We start from the raw sequence: 18,109 nt of genomic DNA on the forward strand, positions 1-18,109 counted from the left end.
TACGATTACAAAGTGATACGAGAAACAATAAAAGTAACGTCTTGATCTTCTTAAGCCAAATTGTGCAATAACGTTTCAGCGGGAAGTATTTAATGTTGCCAATTTAATGCAAAGGAGACCCTTAATTAATAAACAAGATTAGATTAAGATATAGAAAGAATAATAAACAAAAGATTTGAAGTATCCATTGTCGTTTTTGGACCAATTCAGCGCGCCGCGGCTCGGAAGAGGACAGCTGGCAGCCAATGGAGCGGCTTCAGACAAAACATGCTGACAACTCAGTCTCATTATTTTCCTTAAATAAATAAATATAAATAAATAAAGAAATATAAATCCATGGCCTCAAGAAGCCCACTCAACGTGCAAGCTGGGGTATTAAACAAATTTCAACCCCTCCACCTGAATATTTTTTCTTTCTTTTTTTTCCCCTGCCATTGTCGGAGCTAGAATCCGTAGATTTACTGCGAATCATCGTTGTTCTGCTTGGATTTCTGCAGTTGACGGTGTCTGGAAGTTCCGGTGAGTCGTCGCACCTTGGATTTGCAGGATATTAACCGGCTGGAGTTGTGCAGACAATGTGGGAGCTCCGGTCAGTTGCTTGCTTGTTTTCGGTTCTCCTGGTTTGCTCTTCTGTAGCGTTGGTTGCTGCTCAGAGATCTAGATGGAAAACTCTAAGAGGTATGAGATCTCCATTGTCTCTCACTGACCTTTTGTTTGTGTGAGCTTTATTTTTTTGTCCTCTTAACGTGAAGGAGCAAGGCTAGAGTGAATCCAGGAGTTTGTGTTCTTGTTTCTGATGAAATGAGGGGAAATTTGTTTGTTGAGCTGGGGATTTGATTCATATATCGATTGCTCTTGTTGTTGGTGTGCGTGTGCTTTTGTGTGTGTGTGTGTGTGGATTTTTGTTTTTTTTTTTCCCAATTTTTTTCCACCATTATAGGTACGATTAAAAAACATGGACTTTAAACTTATCTTCATTTTCTGTTTCGTAAGCCATCTCCAACCGAAAATTCTATTTTAAAGTAACTCTACTTTAAATTAGTGCAATTTCTGCACCAAATATTATATTCATCTCCAACTAAATCTACTTCAAATCTTACTCTAAAAAGAATATCCTCAGAATATTTCTTTTTAAAAATATATTTAAAATTATTTCTTATTAATTATTAAATATATATTTCTAATTTTATTAATATAATTATAAGTATCGTTTAATAATTATTTAAATTGTTTAATTTAAATTGTTTAATGATTATTTAAATTGTTTAATAATTATTAAAAATTTATTTAATTGTTTAATATTATACGAATTGAAACATAAATTATTTAAATTGATAAAATATAATAATACATGACATTGAATTAAAAAAACATAGTAAATTACATGACATTAAATTAAAAAATACAATACAAATACAATTTCAAATATTTGAATGACCATATTCATTCCATAAATGATCAATAAAAGCATTTCGTAATGCAAAGTGGGCGTCTTTGTCTTTTATTTTTTTATATCGAGCGAGAAATTCTGAAATCTGATATGTTCATTGACAACAATTTCTACCATTGGAGTCGGTGCTTCCCTCGCATCTTGAATTGGTGCACTAAGATCATGTTCATCTTCGATTATCATATTGTGCATTATAATGCATGCTTTCAATATATCATGCAAATGATTTTTCTTCCAACCACGGGCGAGAGATGCCACAATTGCAAATCGTGATTGAAGAACGCCAACTGCACGCTCCACATCTTTCCTGCATTACTCTTGTTTCATCGCAAAATACTGCTTCTTTGGACCACACGGATCATGGATAGTCTGCACAATAGTTGACCATTTCGGATAAATACTATCAGCTAGATAATATCCAATATCATATTCTTTGCTTCCAATATTGTAATGAGCTGGAGGAGCAATTTCTTGTGCGAGATTGAAAAATAGACTGGACGACTCTAAACATTTATATCATTATTGGTTCCGGGCATACCAAAATATGCATGCCATATCCAAAGATCATAATCAGCCACCGCTTCTAAAATGATTGTTGGAGAACCACTACGACCTGCATATTGTCCCGCCCAAGCCGTGGGGTAATTTTTCCACCTCCAATGCATACAGTTGAGACTTCCCAACATTCCAGGAAAACCTCGTTGTTTTCCAATATAGACTAGTCTAGCAACATCATTGGCAGTATGTGATCTCAAATGCTGCTCCGCAAAAACTTTCACTATAGCTCGACAAAAGCGTTGCATATACACTGAATTGCAGTCGATTCTCCTATTTGGATGTATTCATCAGCAGCATCCGCAGGTAAGGCATATGCTAGCATTCTCAATGCAGCAGTTGCTTTTTGATTAGTCGACAGCCCGAGCCGTCCCAAACTATCACTTCGTTGTATGAAATAAACATCGTGATTTTGTATACCATCTACTATCCGAAGGAAAAGATTCTGAGACATTCGAAATCGTCTACGGAACATTGCTTCACTATATACTGGATTTTCAGCAAAACAGTCGTTAAACAACTTACGATCAGCAATTTCACGGTCGCGTCGAATGAATATGTGACCCGGAATTGAACCTCCATGTGTGACTTCTTCTTCATGTTGGTTTTTGTTCTCGAGATATAGTTGTCAGTATTTCATTGCTTCTGTTTTGGAGATTTTCGAAGAATTGAATATCATCTTCATTAACTGACAATGAATATGAGCTAGATGATATTGCATCAAATTGAAAAGTCGGATTCATTTTTGTGATATGAAGAATGCAAGATTTATGTGTTAGTAGGATAATACATTCCACATTATATAATGGTAGATTTGGAATGGTAGGTGCATTTGGAACGATAGATGGATTTGGAACGGTAGGTGCATTTGGAACGATAGATGGATTTGGAACGGTAGGTGCATTTGGAACGGTATGTGAATTTGGAAGGTTATGTGTATTTGGAACGGTAGATGAATTTGGGATGATAGCTGCATTTGGAACGGTAGGTGAATTTGGACTGATAGGTGAATTTGGAAGGTTAGGTGCATTTGGAACGGTAGATGAATTTAGAATGGCAGGTGATTTGGAACGGTAGTTGGATTTGGAAGGGTAGGTGGATTTTGAACGATAGGTGAATTTGGAACGGTAGGTGAATTTGGAAGGTTATGTGCGTTTGGAACGGTAGGTGAATTTGGAATGGCAGGTGAATTTGGAAGGTTAGGTGCATTTGGAACGGTAGGTGAATCGGTAGGTGCATTTGGACCGGTAGGTGCATTTGAAATGGTAGGTGGAATTTCTACTATAAATATACTCCTGATTGTTTGAATAATTATCAAACATTACAAATCATACTCCAAATAATATATTTCTTCAAAGAAAATCAATGGACTCCAGTAGCCAAACATCTAACTACTCTATCAAAGAAGATAAGCTATTATGTCATGTTTATCTTGACGTCTCGTAAAATACTATAATCGGTATAAACCAATCCAAAGATCTATTTTGGGGTCGTATTGAAGAAGCTTTCAATGGCAGCAGATCGAATAACATGCAAGAACGCAATAGAAGATCAATGCAATGTCGCATGCAAGTTATCCTCCGTGCTGTTAGAAAATTATGTGGCTGTGTAAGCATAATTGAAAAGCTGAAGCCGAGTGGCGCATCCGAGGAAGATATTGTAAGTATTTAGTTTAAAATATTCTGGATATGCTAACTTTATTTTTATACGGGTTGGATATTTTTGTGCAGTTGAACCGAGCAAAAGATTTAATGACGCAAGATAAAAATTTCAGTCGAGGATTCAAATTTGATCATGTGTGGCCTATCATGAAAGATTTGGAGAAATTTTCGGCCTACGACAGTGCACCGATACCACTATCAAAACAAATGTTACAAATTTGGATTCGTCACAATCAGATAATCAAGAACCGGAATCTCCAATTTCAGGTTCTCAAGGAATAAATTCATTTTCAATTAATTTAAGTAGTGATGAAAATGCATGTGGAACTCCATCTCAGCGACCACTTGGAGTGAAAAAATCCAAATTAAAGAAAAAAAGAGAAGAAAATGTATCAGAATTAATTTCTACGATGAAGGAAGGTCATCGCGATCTTATCAATGTACTACAAAAGGGAGCTCCCGATATGCAACAAAATTATGATATTAAGCTGTTAATGTTGCAAAATGAACAAAAAAAGCTAGAAATTTGTCAACAACAAATACCATTGACTGCATTTCAAGAGGAGAATAAAATTTTGTACATGGATCTGACCACAATTGGTGATCCAGAAATGCGTCAAATGGTTCAAAATGAAAGAGCAAGAATTATGCAGAAAAGAGAGGAAGAACGTCGTCAACGTGAAGGCAACACATTTGGAAAACTTTTTGGTGATTTTGGAGGATCCGGATCCGGATCCGGATCCGGACCTGATTTTCCAGATTATTGATAATTTAGTTTGATTCTCTTTTATAGTTTTATTATTCTTGCACTTAAATTAAATGTATTTGATTTCGTTTTTTTATTTTAATCGTGTGTTCGAATGTTTAAATATTATTCAATAAATATGTGTATTCGATTATGTTATTTACAGTAAATTATCCAAAATCGATCTTTGGATTGGTTTATACCGATGATAGGATTTTGCGAGACGTCAAGATAAACATGACATAATAGCTTATCTTCTTCGATAGAGTAGTTAGATGTTCGGCTACTGGAGTCCATTGATTTTATTTGAAGAAATATATTATTTGCAGTATGATTTGTAATATTTGATAATTCATTCAAACAATCAGGAGTATATTTATAGTAGAAATTCCACCTACCGTTCCAAATTCACCTACCGGTCCAAATTCATCTACCGATTCACCTACCGTTCCAAATTCACCTACCATTCCAAATTCACCTACCGTTCCAAATGCACCTACCATTCCAAATTCATCTACCGTTCCAAATGCACATAACCTTCCAAATTCACCTATCGTTCCAAATTCACCTATCATTTCAAATTCAACTACCGTTCCAAATCCACCTACCCTTCCAAATCCAACTACCGTTCCAAATTCACCTACCATTCCAAATTCATCTACCGTTCCAAATGCACTCAACCTTCCAAATTCACATACCATTCCAAATTCAACTACCGTTCCAAATGCACCTATCATCCCAAATTCATCTACCGTTCCAAATACACATGACCTTCCAAATTCACCTACCGTTCCAAATGCACCTACCGTTCCAAATTCATCTACCGTTCCAAATGCATCTACCATTCCAAATATACCATTATATAATGTGGATTGTATTATCCTACTAATACATAAATCTTGCATTCTTCATATCACAAAAATGAATCGACTTTTCAATTTGATGCAATATCATCTAGCTCATATTCATTGTCCGATAATGAAGATGATATTCAATTCTTCGAAAATCTCCAAAGCAGAAGCAATGCAATACTGACAACTATATCTCGAGAACAAAATTTGGTTGCTTCCTACATCATCCAACAAGAAGAAGAAGTCACACATGGAGGTTCAATTCCGGGTCACATATTCATTCGACGCGACTGTGAAATTGCTGATCGTAAGTTGTTTAACGACTATTTTGCTGAAAATCCAGTATATAATGAAGCAATGTTCCGTAGACGATTTCGAATGTCTCGGAATCTTTTCCTTCGGTTAGTAGATGGTATACATAATCACGATGTTTACTTCATACAACGAAGTGATAGTTTGGGACGGCTCGGGCTGTCGACTAATCAAAAAGCAACTGCTGCATTGAGAATGCTAGCGTATGCCTTATGTGCGGATGCTACTGATGAATACATCCAAATAAGAGAATCGACTGCAATTCAGTGTATGCAACGCTTTTGTCGAGTTATAGTGGAAGTTTTTACTGAGCAGTACTTGAGATCACCTACGGCCAATGAGGTTGCTAGACTACTCTATATTGGCAAACAACGAGGTTTTCCTGGAATGTTGGGAAGTCTCGACTGTATGCATTGGAGGTGGAAAAATTACCCCACGGCTTGGGCGGGACAATATGCAGGTCGTAGTGATTTTCCAACAATCATTTTAGAAGCGGTGGCTGATTATGATCTTTGGATATGGCATGCATATTTTCGTATGCCCGGAACCAATAATGATATAAATGTTTTAGAGTCGTCCAGTCTATTTTCCAATCTTGCACAAGAAATTGCTCTTCCAGCTCATTACAATATTGGAAACAAAGAATATGATACTGGATATTATCTAGCTGATAGTATTTATCCAAAATGGTCAACTATTGTGCAGACTATCCATGATCCGCGTGGTCCAAAGAAGCAGTATTTTGCGATGAAACAAGAGTCATGCAGGAAAGATGTGGAGCGTGCATTTGGCGTTATTCAATCACGATTTGCAATTGTGGCATCTCCCGCCCGTGGTTGGAAGAAAAATCATTTGCATGATATGAGGAAAGCATGCATTTTAATGCACAATATGATAATCGAAGATGAACGTGATCTTAATGCACCAATTCAAGATGCGAGGGAAGCACCGACTCCCGTGGTAGAAATTGTTGTCAATGAACATATCAGATTTCAAGAATTTCTCGTCCGATATAAAAAAATAAAAGAGAAAGACGCCCACTTTGCATTACGAAATGTTTTGATTGATTATTTATGGGATGGATATGGTCATTCAAATATTTGAAATTGTAGTTGTATTGTATTTTTTAATTTAATGTCATGTATTTGTACTATGTTTTTTTTTTAATTCAATGTCATGTATTATTATATTTTATCAATTTAAATAATTTATGTTTCAATTCATATAATATTAAATAATTAAATAAATTTTTAATAATTATTAAAAAATTTAAGTAAATATTAAACAATTTAAATAATCATTAAACAATTTAAATAAATATTAAACGATACTTATAATTATATTAATAAAATTAGAAATATATATTTAATAATTAATAAGAAATAATTTAAATATATTTTTTAAAAACGAATATTCTAGAATATTCTTTTTAGCGTAAGATTTGAAGTAGATGAGTTGAAGATGAATATAATATTTGGTGCAGAAATTGCACTATTTTAAAGTAGAGTTGCTTTAAAATAGAATTTTAGGTTGGAGATGACCTAAATAAATCCTTTTTCCGTCAACTTGAGAATGGTTGATATTAAGGTTTATTTCTTTATGCGGGCGTTAGTTTTGTCATTGTCACATCTATAATTGGAAACTAGAACAAAATTTGACACTTCAGAAAATTAATTTTTTATGTTAGTATAGATAGTTTTCCGAGGCAGATAAATTTCGACCTGAATAAAAGTCACCTTCAAATTAACGACTTCCGTGAATTCAGATAATCATTTTGATTCCATGGTCCTCTTTCCATGATTCATAAAATGGAGGGTCCTCAAGTCAGATGAGTGAAACTTGTCTTCATGGAGTCCGGCGGATTGTCTGAGAAATGTAATTATTCTGCTAGTGTGTGAATTCAAAATTCAACTCATCTTTCTTTCATGGACAAAATAAAATTAAAAAATCGATGATTTCAAGATTCGGATTTGGTCCCAGGGTAACTGGGAGCATGTATACGTAGTAAACTAGCTGTGACAGCTTGTAAAATCTCCGCTCCCCAGTTTCTCATCTTTGCTATTTGATCATCCTCTTATAGATGCTAGTTTGCACTAACTTATGTATCGGCTATGTTGTGGCAGGAGATCAACCTTTGGTCATTGCAAGAGGTGGATTTTCTGGGATATTCCCAGATTCCAGTTATACTGCGTATACACTTGCGGTGCAAACTGGGTTACCGAATGTGCATGTATGGTGTGATGTCCAACTTACGAAAGATGGATTTGGAATCTGCTTTCCAGATATTATGCTACAAAATGGTTCTGACATTGTAGATGTTTACCCAAAAAGTGTTAATACCTACACTGTTAATGGGAACTCAATGAAAGGATGGTTTTCTGTTGATTTCTCCCTTAATGATCTAGCATCTGTCAATCGTAAGTTCGATTAGTCAGTCACCTATATGTTTTACATTGTCTATTTATTACTGCTGATGTTTTGGGCTATTTTTTTTTTTTATGTTCTACACCAAAGTTTTATGCCAAGAATAAAGTACCAAGTAATAGATTTGTAAGTTAGATGTTGTGAAGTTATAAAGACTCTTTGATGCATGGGACAGTGATACAAAGGATTTATTCTCGGCCGCCAAATTTCGATGGTGCACAAATGCCAATTCTTACGGTTGATAAGGTGGTTAACCTTACAGCTCCACCAGGATTATGGTTAAATATTCAGGTAGATGAAATTGAATCATTCATGATTGCAAGCCTAATTTATATTATTTTTATTTTGAAAGTTCTAATTATTGTTACTTCATATCAAAACCTCGTGCAGCATGATATATTTTTCAGCCAGCGTAATCTGAGTATGAGAAGCTTTGTTATTTCTCTTTCTAGAAGCTTGATCATTAATTATATTTCGTCTCCGGAGGTGAATTTCCTGAGAAATATCGCAACGAGATTCAGAACTCCGCCACCGAAGCTCATATTTCAACTTCTGGGGCGTGATGATGTGGAGCCTTCAACCAATCAAACATATGGCTCCTTCTTGAATAATCTTACATTTATTAAAACCTTTGCCTCCGGAATTCTTGTTCCTAAGTCTTACATATGGCCAGTGGACAACAGTCTATACTTGTTGGAATCTGACCCGCTCGTGCTGGAGGCTCATAAAGCAGGTCTCGAAGTTTATGCATCCAATTTTGCGAATGATGCATATTTGCCTTACAATTACAGCTACGATCCTTTGGCTGAGTATCTTTCCTATGTTGACAATGGCCAATTTTCGGTTGATGGTGTGCTATCTGACTATCCGATTACTCCATCTGCTACCATAGGTAAGAAATAGTTTCAAATAAATTGTGTGATGTTCTCAAAGAGAAAGTGCATTAAGCAAAGACTCTCAAAAGATCCTGATTCTTTTGGTTTGCTAAATTTCACATGTTCAACATTAGGACAATTTTTACGTGATCATAATCTGCCATCTCCACTTCTGCATCATGGCCCGTGGTCCTGTTTTTCGAAGTGCATCTCTTATACATTGTGATCAGCGTTTTGGAAACATTTTTAATTATTTAGTATATGTTATGCGCTTGAATTAAATCTTATTTTGAGCTCATTTAGCAGCTACACATAGAGTTCTATACCTATGGAGAAGGGGCTTAGGTGAGAATTATGAAAGATCATATTTTATATTTTAGCAATATATTGGAAAGTGATTCTCTTATGTTAAGGAATTTAGCAAAGTTTAAAACCTTCATTAATTCCATCGATACCTAAGGTTTGTGCTTTTAATCGAATTCAAAGATTGGGGTCCTACTTCAACTCTATCCTATTTTTTTTGTTCTTGTTTGTTTTGCTTGATTTTAAGCCCTACGCAAATAATGTTTTGAAATATGTTTCTTGTGATTGATTAAATTGAATTTACAAAATAAACTTCGAATCGATGTTGCTTGTGGCTCTTACTGTTTAGAACATTAAATTTGCATCTCCAAATTTAGTAATCTGATTATTTTCTCTTTTGGTTTTGGGATTTTATTTCTCATTGCAGATTGTTTCTCACACATGGGCAAAAGTGCTGCAGTGCAAGGTATGCATTTATACTTGCATTTCTCTGGTATCCGGTTGAAAATGTCCTTTAGATTTCACTAAGGTTTCTGCATAACTCATGTGCAACTTTTGGGCTGTCATTGAGCTTGTCATTATTGATAACATTGCTTTACCCTGCCATTATTTCAGCAAATATTTCGATTATCTCATCTGAGGGAGCAAGTGGGGACTATCCTGGTTGTACTGATAAGGCATATAACAAAGCTGTATCAGATGGTGTAGATATACTTGATTGTCCTGTTCAAATAACGAATGATGGGATACCTTTCTGTTTGGGATCTATCAACCTCAGAGACAGGACAAATGTTGCTGAGTCGACCTTCAGTAGCTTTGCAACAACTAACCCAGCACTTGGTATTACGAATGGAATTTTTGCTTATAATCTCACATGGAGTGAAATCAAGGGCTTGAAGCGTAAGTGAACCCGTGACTAATTTAGTGTCACTGCAAGTTAGCTTACCAAGTTATTTAGCTTGTGGGTTGTTTTCAAACCGTCAGTTGTGTAAATGTTTCCCATGAATCGAAAATAGGTAGAACTTAGTTACAACCTTGAAAACGGCAATCCTTTGGTTTGATGATTGCACCAAATTTGAGATCCAAGGAGCATATGATGCTTCATCAAGAAAATTATCCACTTTTTAGTGGGATTAACTTCTACTAATTATAAGATTTATCATTTACTAGCATATCCAAAGATATCAGCCTGTCTTAGTTTTCATAGAAGGATGCATGTGTGAATTTTCTCAAAGGCATGTTTTCTTTGAATTGCAGCTGCTATATTCAATCCTTATACAAATTTCTCGCTGTTCCGAAATCCAAGGGCCAAGAATGATGGGAATTTGATGCAGCTGTCTGATTTTCTGACATTTGCAAGTAATGCCTCTTCTCTATCGGGAGTCTTGATCAGCATAGAGGTTAGTGTGATAAAATAAATGGTGCTGGATCTGGATCCTTGTTTTAACGATTCCATCGGATTCAAGTTTTGAAATACAAAAATAATATCTTGTGAGCAAGTTAATATTCTTCTTGTTAGATGTTTTATTGACCCGCCTTTGGAAAATGCAGTCACTAAGCAATGTTTTCCATAATGATGCTTAACATGGGCTATACTCTATAGTAATATCAAGATCTTTTTCGATGAATATATAGAGAATTTATCATTAATTAAATAAATAATGTTCCATCCAGTAATCTTACAAATTCACAGCCACAGGTTGACTTGTAAGTTGTAAGGCATTCACTCTTAACATAGCCAATATGTGCACAATGTTTTGTGAAACTTTAATCCGCCGAAGAGTCCTGACTTTTTCCAAAAAATAACTACTGTCTCAACGTCTTTGTTCTTTTGCCCATGCCTGTTTTGATCTGAATTTGTTAAGTTTGTAAACTATCATTCTTGTGGGTTTGTAACTTGATTTATTTGGAGGGGTTGAATGACATCAATTTTTACTATTTTTCTTGTTTAATTAACTCCGACTCTCCACTCTAAGCAGAAAACTTTTCTAGTTTGACTATAATTCTGAGAAAGATGGCATTTCATTTGTATTCCTTCGAGCAGAATGCTGCATATCTAGCTGAGAACCTGGGACTAAGTGTAACGGATGCAGTTTTGGATACTTTGAGCAAATCTGGTTACAGCAATCAGACAGGCAAGAAGATTTTGATAAAATCTAGCGATAGTGCAGTGCTAAAGAAGTTCAAAAGCAGCAGTGCTTATGAACTTGTTTACCAAGTTGACCAGGATGTTCGCGACATTTTGAATTCAACCATTTTGGAGATAAAGAAATTTGCTAGCTCTGTGGTCATTAGTAAAAGATCTGTCTTTCCAACCGATCAGGCCTTCCTCACGGGTGAAACAAATGTTGTTCCGACATTGCAGGCCTTTGGTCTCCCCGTCTATGTCCAATTATTCCGAAACGAGTTTGTATCTCAACCATGGGACTTCTTCTCTGATGCATATGTGGAGACTAACCAATATGTTTCTTATATGGGGATTAATGGTGTCATCTCCGACTACCCTGGTACCGCTGCTAAATTCAGAAGTAAGTTCAACATTTTATGCGTATATTTCTTCTTGTTGTTTGTTTGAGGTTGTGATTTTATCATGTTACATTTTCTCGAGTTCAAGAAAACAAATCACTTTTCATGTCCATCATATTTATACCGAATACATATATTGCTAGTAAATATGCTTGTGTTTTTCTTCATGTTCATTAGCATTTGCATACAATCATTATGATTAGCATTATTCTGGCTTTTTTAATGAAATTGAATTCATTGACGGACATAGACAAAAGTATATATCATCGTGGCATTCAAGAGTTTAATGGTTAAAATAGCGATTATATTATACAACAATTGTGAGTTTGTATGTATGATCCCTGCTGCGAATATTTGACATCAGTCGAATCGTGATCCTGTGCAAAACTTGTTATTGCTTCTCCTGCTATTAGAATCTGTCATGCTCTGGCTCCACTGAGTGGGGACCCATCTATGTGAGATCGAATACAGTAGACTCTGCTAGTATATCTCGCATTTGTTCTCACATAACCCAAGTTAATAAAATGGCCTACTGTACATACTTAAAGTCCATTATTATTGCCTTACCAATTTTATTTTATTTGACTATGGCAATCACTTTAGATTGAAGTTTCTTCCACTTTGAATTAAACTTTTTTGTCTGGTTTACAGGAAACAGATGTTTAGGGTATAAAGATTTACCCGTGTACATGACTCCAGTCCAGCCGGGAGGCCTTATCCCACTTATGACAACTTTACCTCCAGCTGAGGCTCCAAATCCAGTCCTTACCGAGGGTGACATCGCAGAGCCTCCTCTACCTCCTGCCATAAAGCCTCGGGTCGAGAACAATGGTGATGGTTCCACGGCACCTGGACCGACCCCACAAAATGGACAGTCTTCTGTGGTGGCCAGCATGGTCCTGAGTGTCATTGCTATTCTTCTTGCAGCTACTGTGCTATCCTGAGATTATGAACGACTATCGAGCATCGACCCCTGCCTTATTTTATGTTTGATGCTGTTGAGCTTTTCACACGGCTAGTGAACTCAGATGATCGTTTCTCCTGTCGATCGATCGTGTAGGTATTATGGTTTTTGACCAACGTATTTGATTTAATTGGATATCTTCTTAGGTAGGGAACGAAGTTGTTTAATGTTGTAATCATGGATGTTAATTGTTCTTCCTCTGCGGATCTTTTTACCCCCTTTGTAAATTTTGTATTAATAATTGATACTGTTGTCGTTTGGAGTATATTCTACTTTCTATCTTTTTTTGCCCTCCTTCACAATTTCTTCATAAAAAAATTCGAAATTTTTATGTTGAAATTCAGGCTGCTAAAAGTCACAGCTATTGTTGTTGGAGGAAAATAAAAGTAATTTAATGAAAAAATTGCATTTGTAGTTTTTTTTTTTAATTAGAGAATAAATAGTTAAAATCGTCATTCGAATATGGTCTCTAGTATCAAGTTAATTTGAGGTGTAAGCATTCTAGAATAACCTGTAGACGTTCAAGTGGGAAACAAGTATTTTACTGAAAAAACTAGAATAATAATAATAAGGATCAAGTCCCCAACACCATATATTAGAATTTGAACTTTCTGGCTCACATGTTATGACATTTCAATTTTCAACTCCTTGACCTTTTTTAAGTAAAAAATAGGTATATATTGCTGAAAAGATGACATAAATTTATGGATTATATGTCACTCCCCGAAACCGAGACGTGCCATCGACGTTGTTTAACAATTTAAAATCGTATAATAACAAGCCACGTAGTACATCAAATAACCAAAAGTTAGTCTATTACATAAATCAATAACCGTCTTTACAATGAGATTGAAATGAAATGCAGAAGCGTAAAATACGATAATCTAACTAAAAGATAGAATAACAAGACTGGTCTTGAATCAGATCATCATCCCCAAAAGTATTCTTATTCTTTATCTTCGATTTGTTCTTCGTTCTTATCTGGGGTAGGGATGTAAGGGGTGAGTACTTGGGAAATACTCAGTAAATAGGGACCGATCGGGCATAACGAATATCAATGTGATAATTATACGAATATATTATCATAATTTCAATAGTAAGCATGTTGAGTCGAATATAAACAAAGTACAAACATAGCACTGAAAATCATCTCAATTTCATGGTTTACTGATCAGTCCCCTATATGTTATTCCTCTAAGGGGCGAGACCAAATGAACTGTTATTATATCCCACCGCATCAGGATCAAAACATATCAAATATCGGAATTTCCTTGTCATTTCTAATTCGATTCATTACAGTGCATTTCAAAGATTTCAAACATGCTCTCGAATAATACAACTAATATCAAACAACATATTGTCCAAAGGTTTTCATAACAAATATGAATGAATATATCATGCCGATAGGATTTCAAGAAAACTTACATAGTGTATCTTTAAACAATTGTACACATACTTACGAAGAATAAGTATGTTGATATATATATATATATATATATATATATATATATATATATATATATATATATATATATATATCGAGTAGTACACTTATGAAATGCAAGTGTACGTAAGCTTATAGCAAAAACAAACTTACCTGATTATTATCTTCAAAATTTTGAGGCAAGGACAACTAAACTTTGAACACGGAAGTTGCTAGATTGCCTCAAACTGGACAGGAACTCGGCTGTTGTAGGTGCTTCGAAGATAGCTGCTGGGAAGCTCGAAAATATGGCTTTTTTTTCTGCTGAAACTTTCAGAATGTTTGTGTCTTCTTTTTGGTCATCATGCATGGTATTTATTGGCTCATAGAGAGGAGATGAAAAGGCTCTCATTCAAGGCCATTACATCCATGTTTATGGCCTCCTTAAGGGCTTTAAACACCATTAAAAGGCTGTTATGGCTCTTCAAATGCAGTTTTGAATTTATGGCTTGAATGAAATTAAAGGCTTGGCTTGTGTGGTTAATTTCAGGTCTCAACATCATTCCCACCTTATGAGAAGTTTCGTCCTCGAAATTTGGCTATACCCGATATTCAAAGAGCTAAGGGTATTGCTCTATCATCTTTTCTTCCAACTCCCAAGTAGCTTCTTTTTTGGTGTGATTGGACCATTGTACTTTGACATATGGAATAATTCGTCGCCTCAGTACTTGGTCTTTGTCATCCACAATTCGAGTTGGAACTTCCTCGTACTTCAGTTCTTAATTTAGATTGCCCTCGACCAGAAGTGGTCCAGCCTCCAGAATATGACTTGGATCGGGAATATATTTTCTTAGTTGCGAAACGTGGAAAACATTGTGGATTCTTGATATATCGGGTGGAAGTGCTAATCTGTAAGCAAGTTTTCCTACTTTCTCAAGAATTTCAAAAGGTCCAACATATCTGGAATTCAGTTTTTCAACCTTATTGAATTAGATTACACCGGTCCAACGATGACCTTTTCTCATACTTTATCCCAATATAGTGGTGATTGGTGCCATTCCAATACTGCTGTAATAATTATTATTGTAAGCGAACTCGATTAAGGGCACATTTTCACTCCAATTACCACTGAAATCTAGAGCACATGCTCTCAGCATGTCCTCAAGAGTTTGTATTGTCATCTCAGTTTGTCCATCAGTTTGAAGGTGATATGTCATACTAAGAGTAACTTTAGTCCCCATAGCTTGTTGAAAGCTCTTCCAAAAACGAGACGCAAACCTAGGATCTCTGTCTAATAGTATGCTGGCTGGAACTCCATATAATCGTACGATTTTATTCATATATAACAGTATAAGGTGGCCAATTTATCCATATTATAATTCATGCGACAGGTAAGAAGTCTGCAGACTTCGTGAGTCTGTCTATAATTACCCATATTCCATCATGACCTTGTCTCGACTTTGGTAAACCGACTACAAAATCCATGAAAATATGTTCTCATTTCCATTTCGGGATTTCTAATGGTTGAAGAAGTCCACCAGGTCTCTAGTGTTCTTCTTTGACTTGTTAGCACACGTGACACTTAGAGAAAAACACTGCAACGTCCATTTTCATTCCACTCCACCAGAAGTTTTTCTTCAAATCTCTGTACAACTTGATATTGCCGGGGTGGACTGAAAATTTTGACTTGTGTGCTTCAGACATCACTTCCTGTCGAAAAATTTTCAATATCAGGTACACACAATCCTTCTTTCATCCACGCCACTCCCTTGCCATCTGTCTGGAGATCCGATGATTTTCCTTCTTCAGATTGTTGTTTCAGTTTCACCAAATTGGGGTCTCGATCTTGACTTATCTTGATCATTTATCGGAGGCATGGTTGTGTTGAAAGTGACGCTAGAATTACTTTGTCCATATTTTTCCGATTCAAAGCGCCAGCTACCTTGTTCACTTTGCCTATATGATATCTTATTGTCAGTCGTAATCTTTCAGGAGTTCAATCCATCGTCTCTTCCGCATATTTAGTTTTTTTTAAGAGAACAAATATTTGAGGTTTTGATGATCAGTGTAAATTTCACACTTGGCTCCATAAAGATAATGTCTCCAAATTTTTAGTGCGAACACCACTGCAGCTAGTTCGAGGTCATGCGTCGGATAATTTTGCTCATATGGTTTCAGTTGTCTTGAAACGTAGGCAATTACTCTCCCATCTTGCATGAGCACACATCCTAAACCTCCTTTTGAAGCATCGCTGTATATGGTGAAATCTTTTCCTTCAGTTGGCAATATCAATACTGCAGTAGAGGCAAGTTTCTTCTTCAAGGTCTTGAAGATTTGCTCACATTCTTCACTCCATTGAACTTAGAGTTCTTTTGCGTGAGTTTAGTGAGGGGTTTGGCTATTGAAGAGAATCCTTCAAAAATTTTTCGATAATAGCCTGCTAGTCCCAAGAAGCTTCGAATTTATATTACATTCTTTGGCCTCGACCAATCCATGATTGCATCTACCTTCTTAGGATCCACATATACTCCTGATACTGATATTATGTGTCCCAAGAATGTGACGCTCTTTAGCTAGAATTCGTATTTCTTGAACTTGGCGTACAGTTCCTTTTCTCTAAGCATCTGGAGGGTGAGACGAAGATGTTCTTAGTGGTCCTCCTTACTAGATGAATATACAAGAATATCGTCGATTAATACCACAACAAACTTGTCAAGAAATGGTTTGAACACCCTGTTCATGAGATCCATGAATGCTGTCGGAGCGTTTGTTAATCAGAACGGCATTACCATGACTCATAGTGTCCATACTTTGTTCTGAAGGCTGTCCTCGGAATATCGTCTATTTTGATCTTTAGTTGGTGATAGCCTGACCTTAAGTCGAATTTGGAAAAGACTGTAGCTCCTTTGAGTTGGTCAAATATGTCATCTACCCTTGGAAGCGTGTAGTTATTCTTGATTGTGATCTTATTCAGTTCCCTATAATCAATACACAATCCCATACATCCGTCATTTTCTTTACAAATAGGACATGAGCTCCCCACGAAGATGCGCTTGGTCGGATTTGCTCCTTATCCAACAATTCTTGAAGTTGTTCTTTGAATTCTTTCAACTCTGCTGGAGCCATTTGGTACAGTGCTTTTGAGATTACGTAGCATTGTGGTCTAAATTAATCTCAAATTCCACTTCGCAGTCAGGGAATGTGCTAGGGAGTTCTTCAGGAAAGACACCCGTAAACTCTTGTACCACCGGAATCTCTTCTAGTGCGAGTGTGGTTTCTTCCTTTACCTCGTTTCATATAGCTAGGTAAACTTCTTCTCCACTTTTCATAGCTTTCCAAGTCTGGGAAGCAGATAGTAAGGATTTCAGTTTCTTGACTTTGACATAGTAAATGATTTATTCTTGGTTCGGAGCCCTTAGTTTGACGTTCTTCAAGCGGAAATCTACAATTGCGCGATTCTTTGATAGCCAATTCATTCCCAGAATGGCGTCGAACTCCACCATGTTTAGTTTAATCAATTCAGCTTGAAATAGGTGCTCATTGATACAGATCTTACAATCTTTGTGCACCATATGTGTTTCAATTGTCTAACTAGTAGGAGTTGCAACTCTAAAGGGTTCAACAAGTATCTCATGTATAAGCCTTAATTTCTTAGTGAACCTCTTAGATATAAACGAATGAGTGGCACCACAATCAAACAATACACAAGCTGACATTTCATTGATTAGAATGGTACCTGCCACAACATCGTTTGAGTCATCTGCCTCTTTCTGAGTTATTGCAAACACACGAGCGTTAGGCTTATTTTCTTTCGGCTTGTTGGGATTAGTATCAATATTTGACCATGTCCATTTCTTAGGCTCGAGACAATCAACAATTCGATATCCCAACTTCCCACAATCGAAGCATGCACCAGTCTTCATACGGAATTCCCCAGAATGGCGGTTATTGCAGATAGGACACATCTTGGCATATTGATAGGTTGGACTGGACGAAGCGCCCTTGAATGTCCCACTGGAC

The 18,109-nt window shown here is 36.1% G+C and overlaps 1 protein-coding gene across 1 annotated transcript; it reads left to right on the top strand.

The window, feature by feature from the left end:
* The first annotated feature begins 345 nt into the window (after positions 1-345).
* On the top strand, positions 346-12,954 carry LOC140805846 (glycerophosphodiester phosphodiesterase GDPDL3-like). Its single transcript, XM_073162184.1, has 9 exons — positions 346-678; positions 7,698-7,991; positions 8,174-8,289; positions 8,389-8,890; positions 9,604-9,642; positions 9,792-10,076; positions 10,434-10,576; positions 11,221-11,704; positions 12,354-12,954. The coding sequence occupies exons 1-9, from the start codon at positions 576-578 to the stop codon at positions 12,644-12,646; spliced, it is 2,259 nt and encodes a 752-aa protein (XP_073018285.1). The 5' UTR covers positions 346-575; the 3' UTR covers positions 12,647-12,954.
* Positions 12,955-18,109: the final 5,155 nt, after the last annotated feature.

Source organism: Primulina eburnea, chromosome 11, assembly GCF_022965805.1.
Source record: "Primulina eburnea isolate SZY01 chromosome 11, ASM2296580v1, whole genome shotgun sequence".
Lineage (NCBI taxonomy): Eukaryota > Viridiplantae > Streptophyta > Magnoliopsida > Lamiales > Gesneriaceae > Primulina > Primulina eburnea.

Coding starts and splice junctions, on each gene's coding strand:
- LOC140805846 (XM_073162184.1), top strand. CDS start 576: ATGTGGGAGCTCCGGTCAGTTGCTTGCTTGTTTTCGGTTCTCCTGGTT. Junction 679..7,697: donor TAGATGGAAAACTCTAAGAG/GTATGAGATCTC, acceptor ATGTTGTGGCAG/GAGATCAACCTTTGGTCATT. Junction 11,705..12,353: donor TACCGCTGCTAAATTCAGAA/GTAAGTTCAACA, acceptor TCTGGTTTACAG/GAAACAGATGTTTAGGGTAT.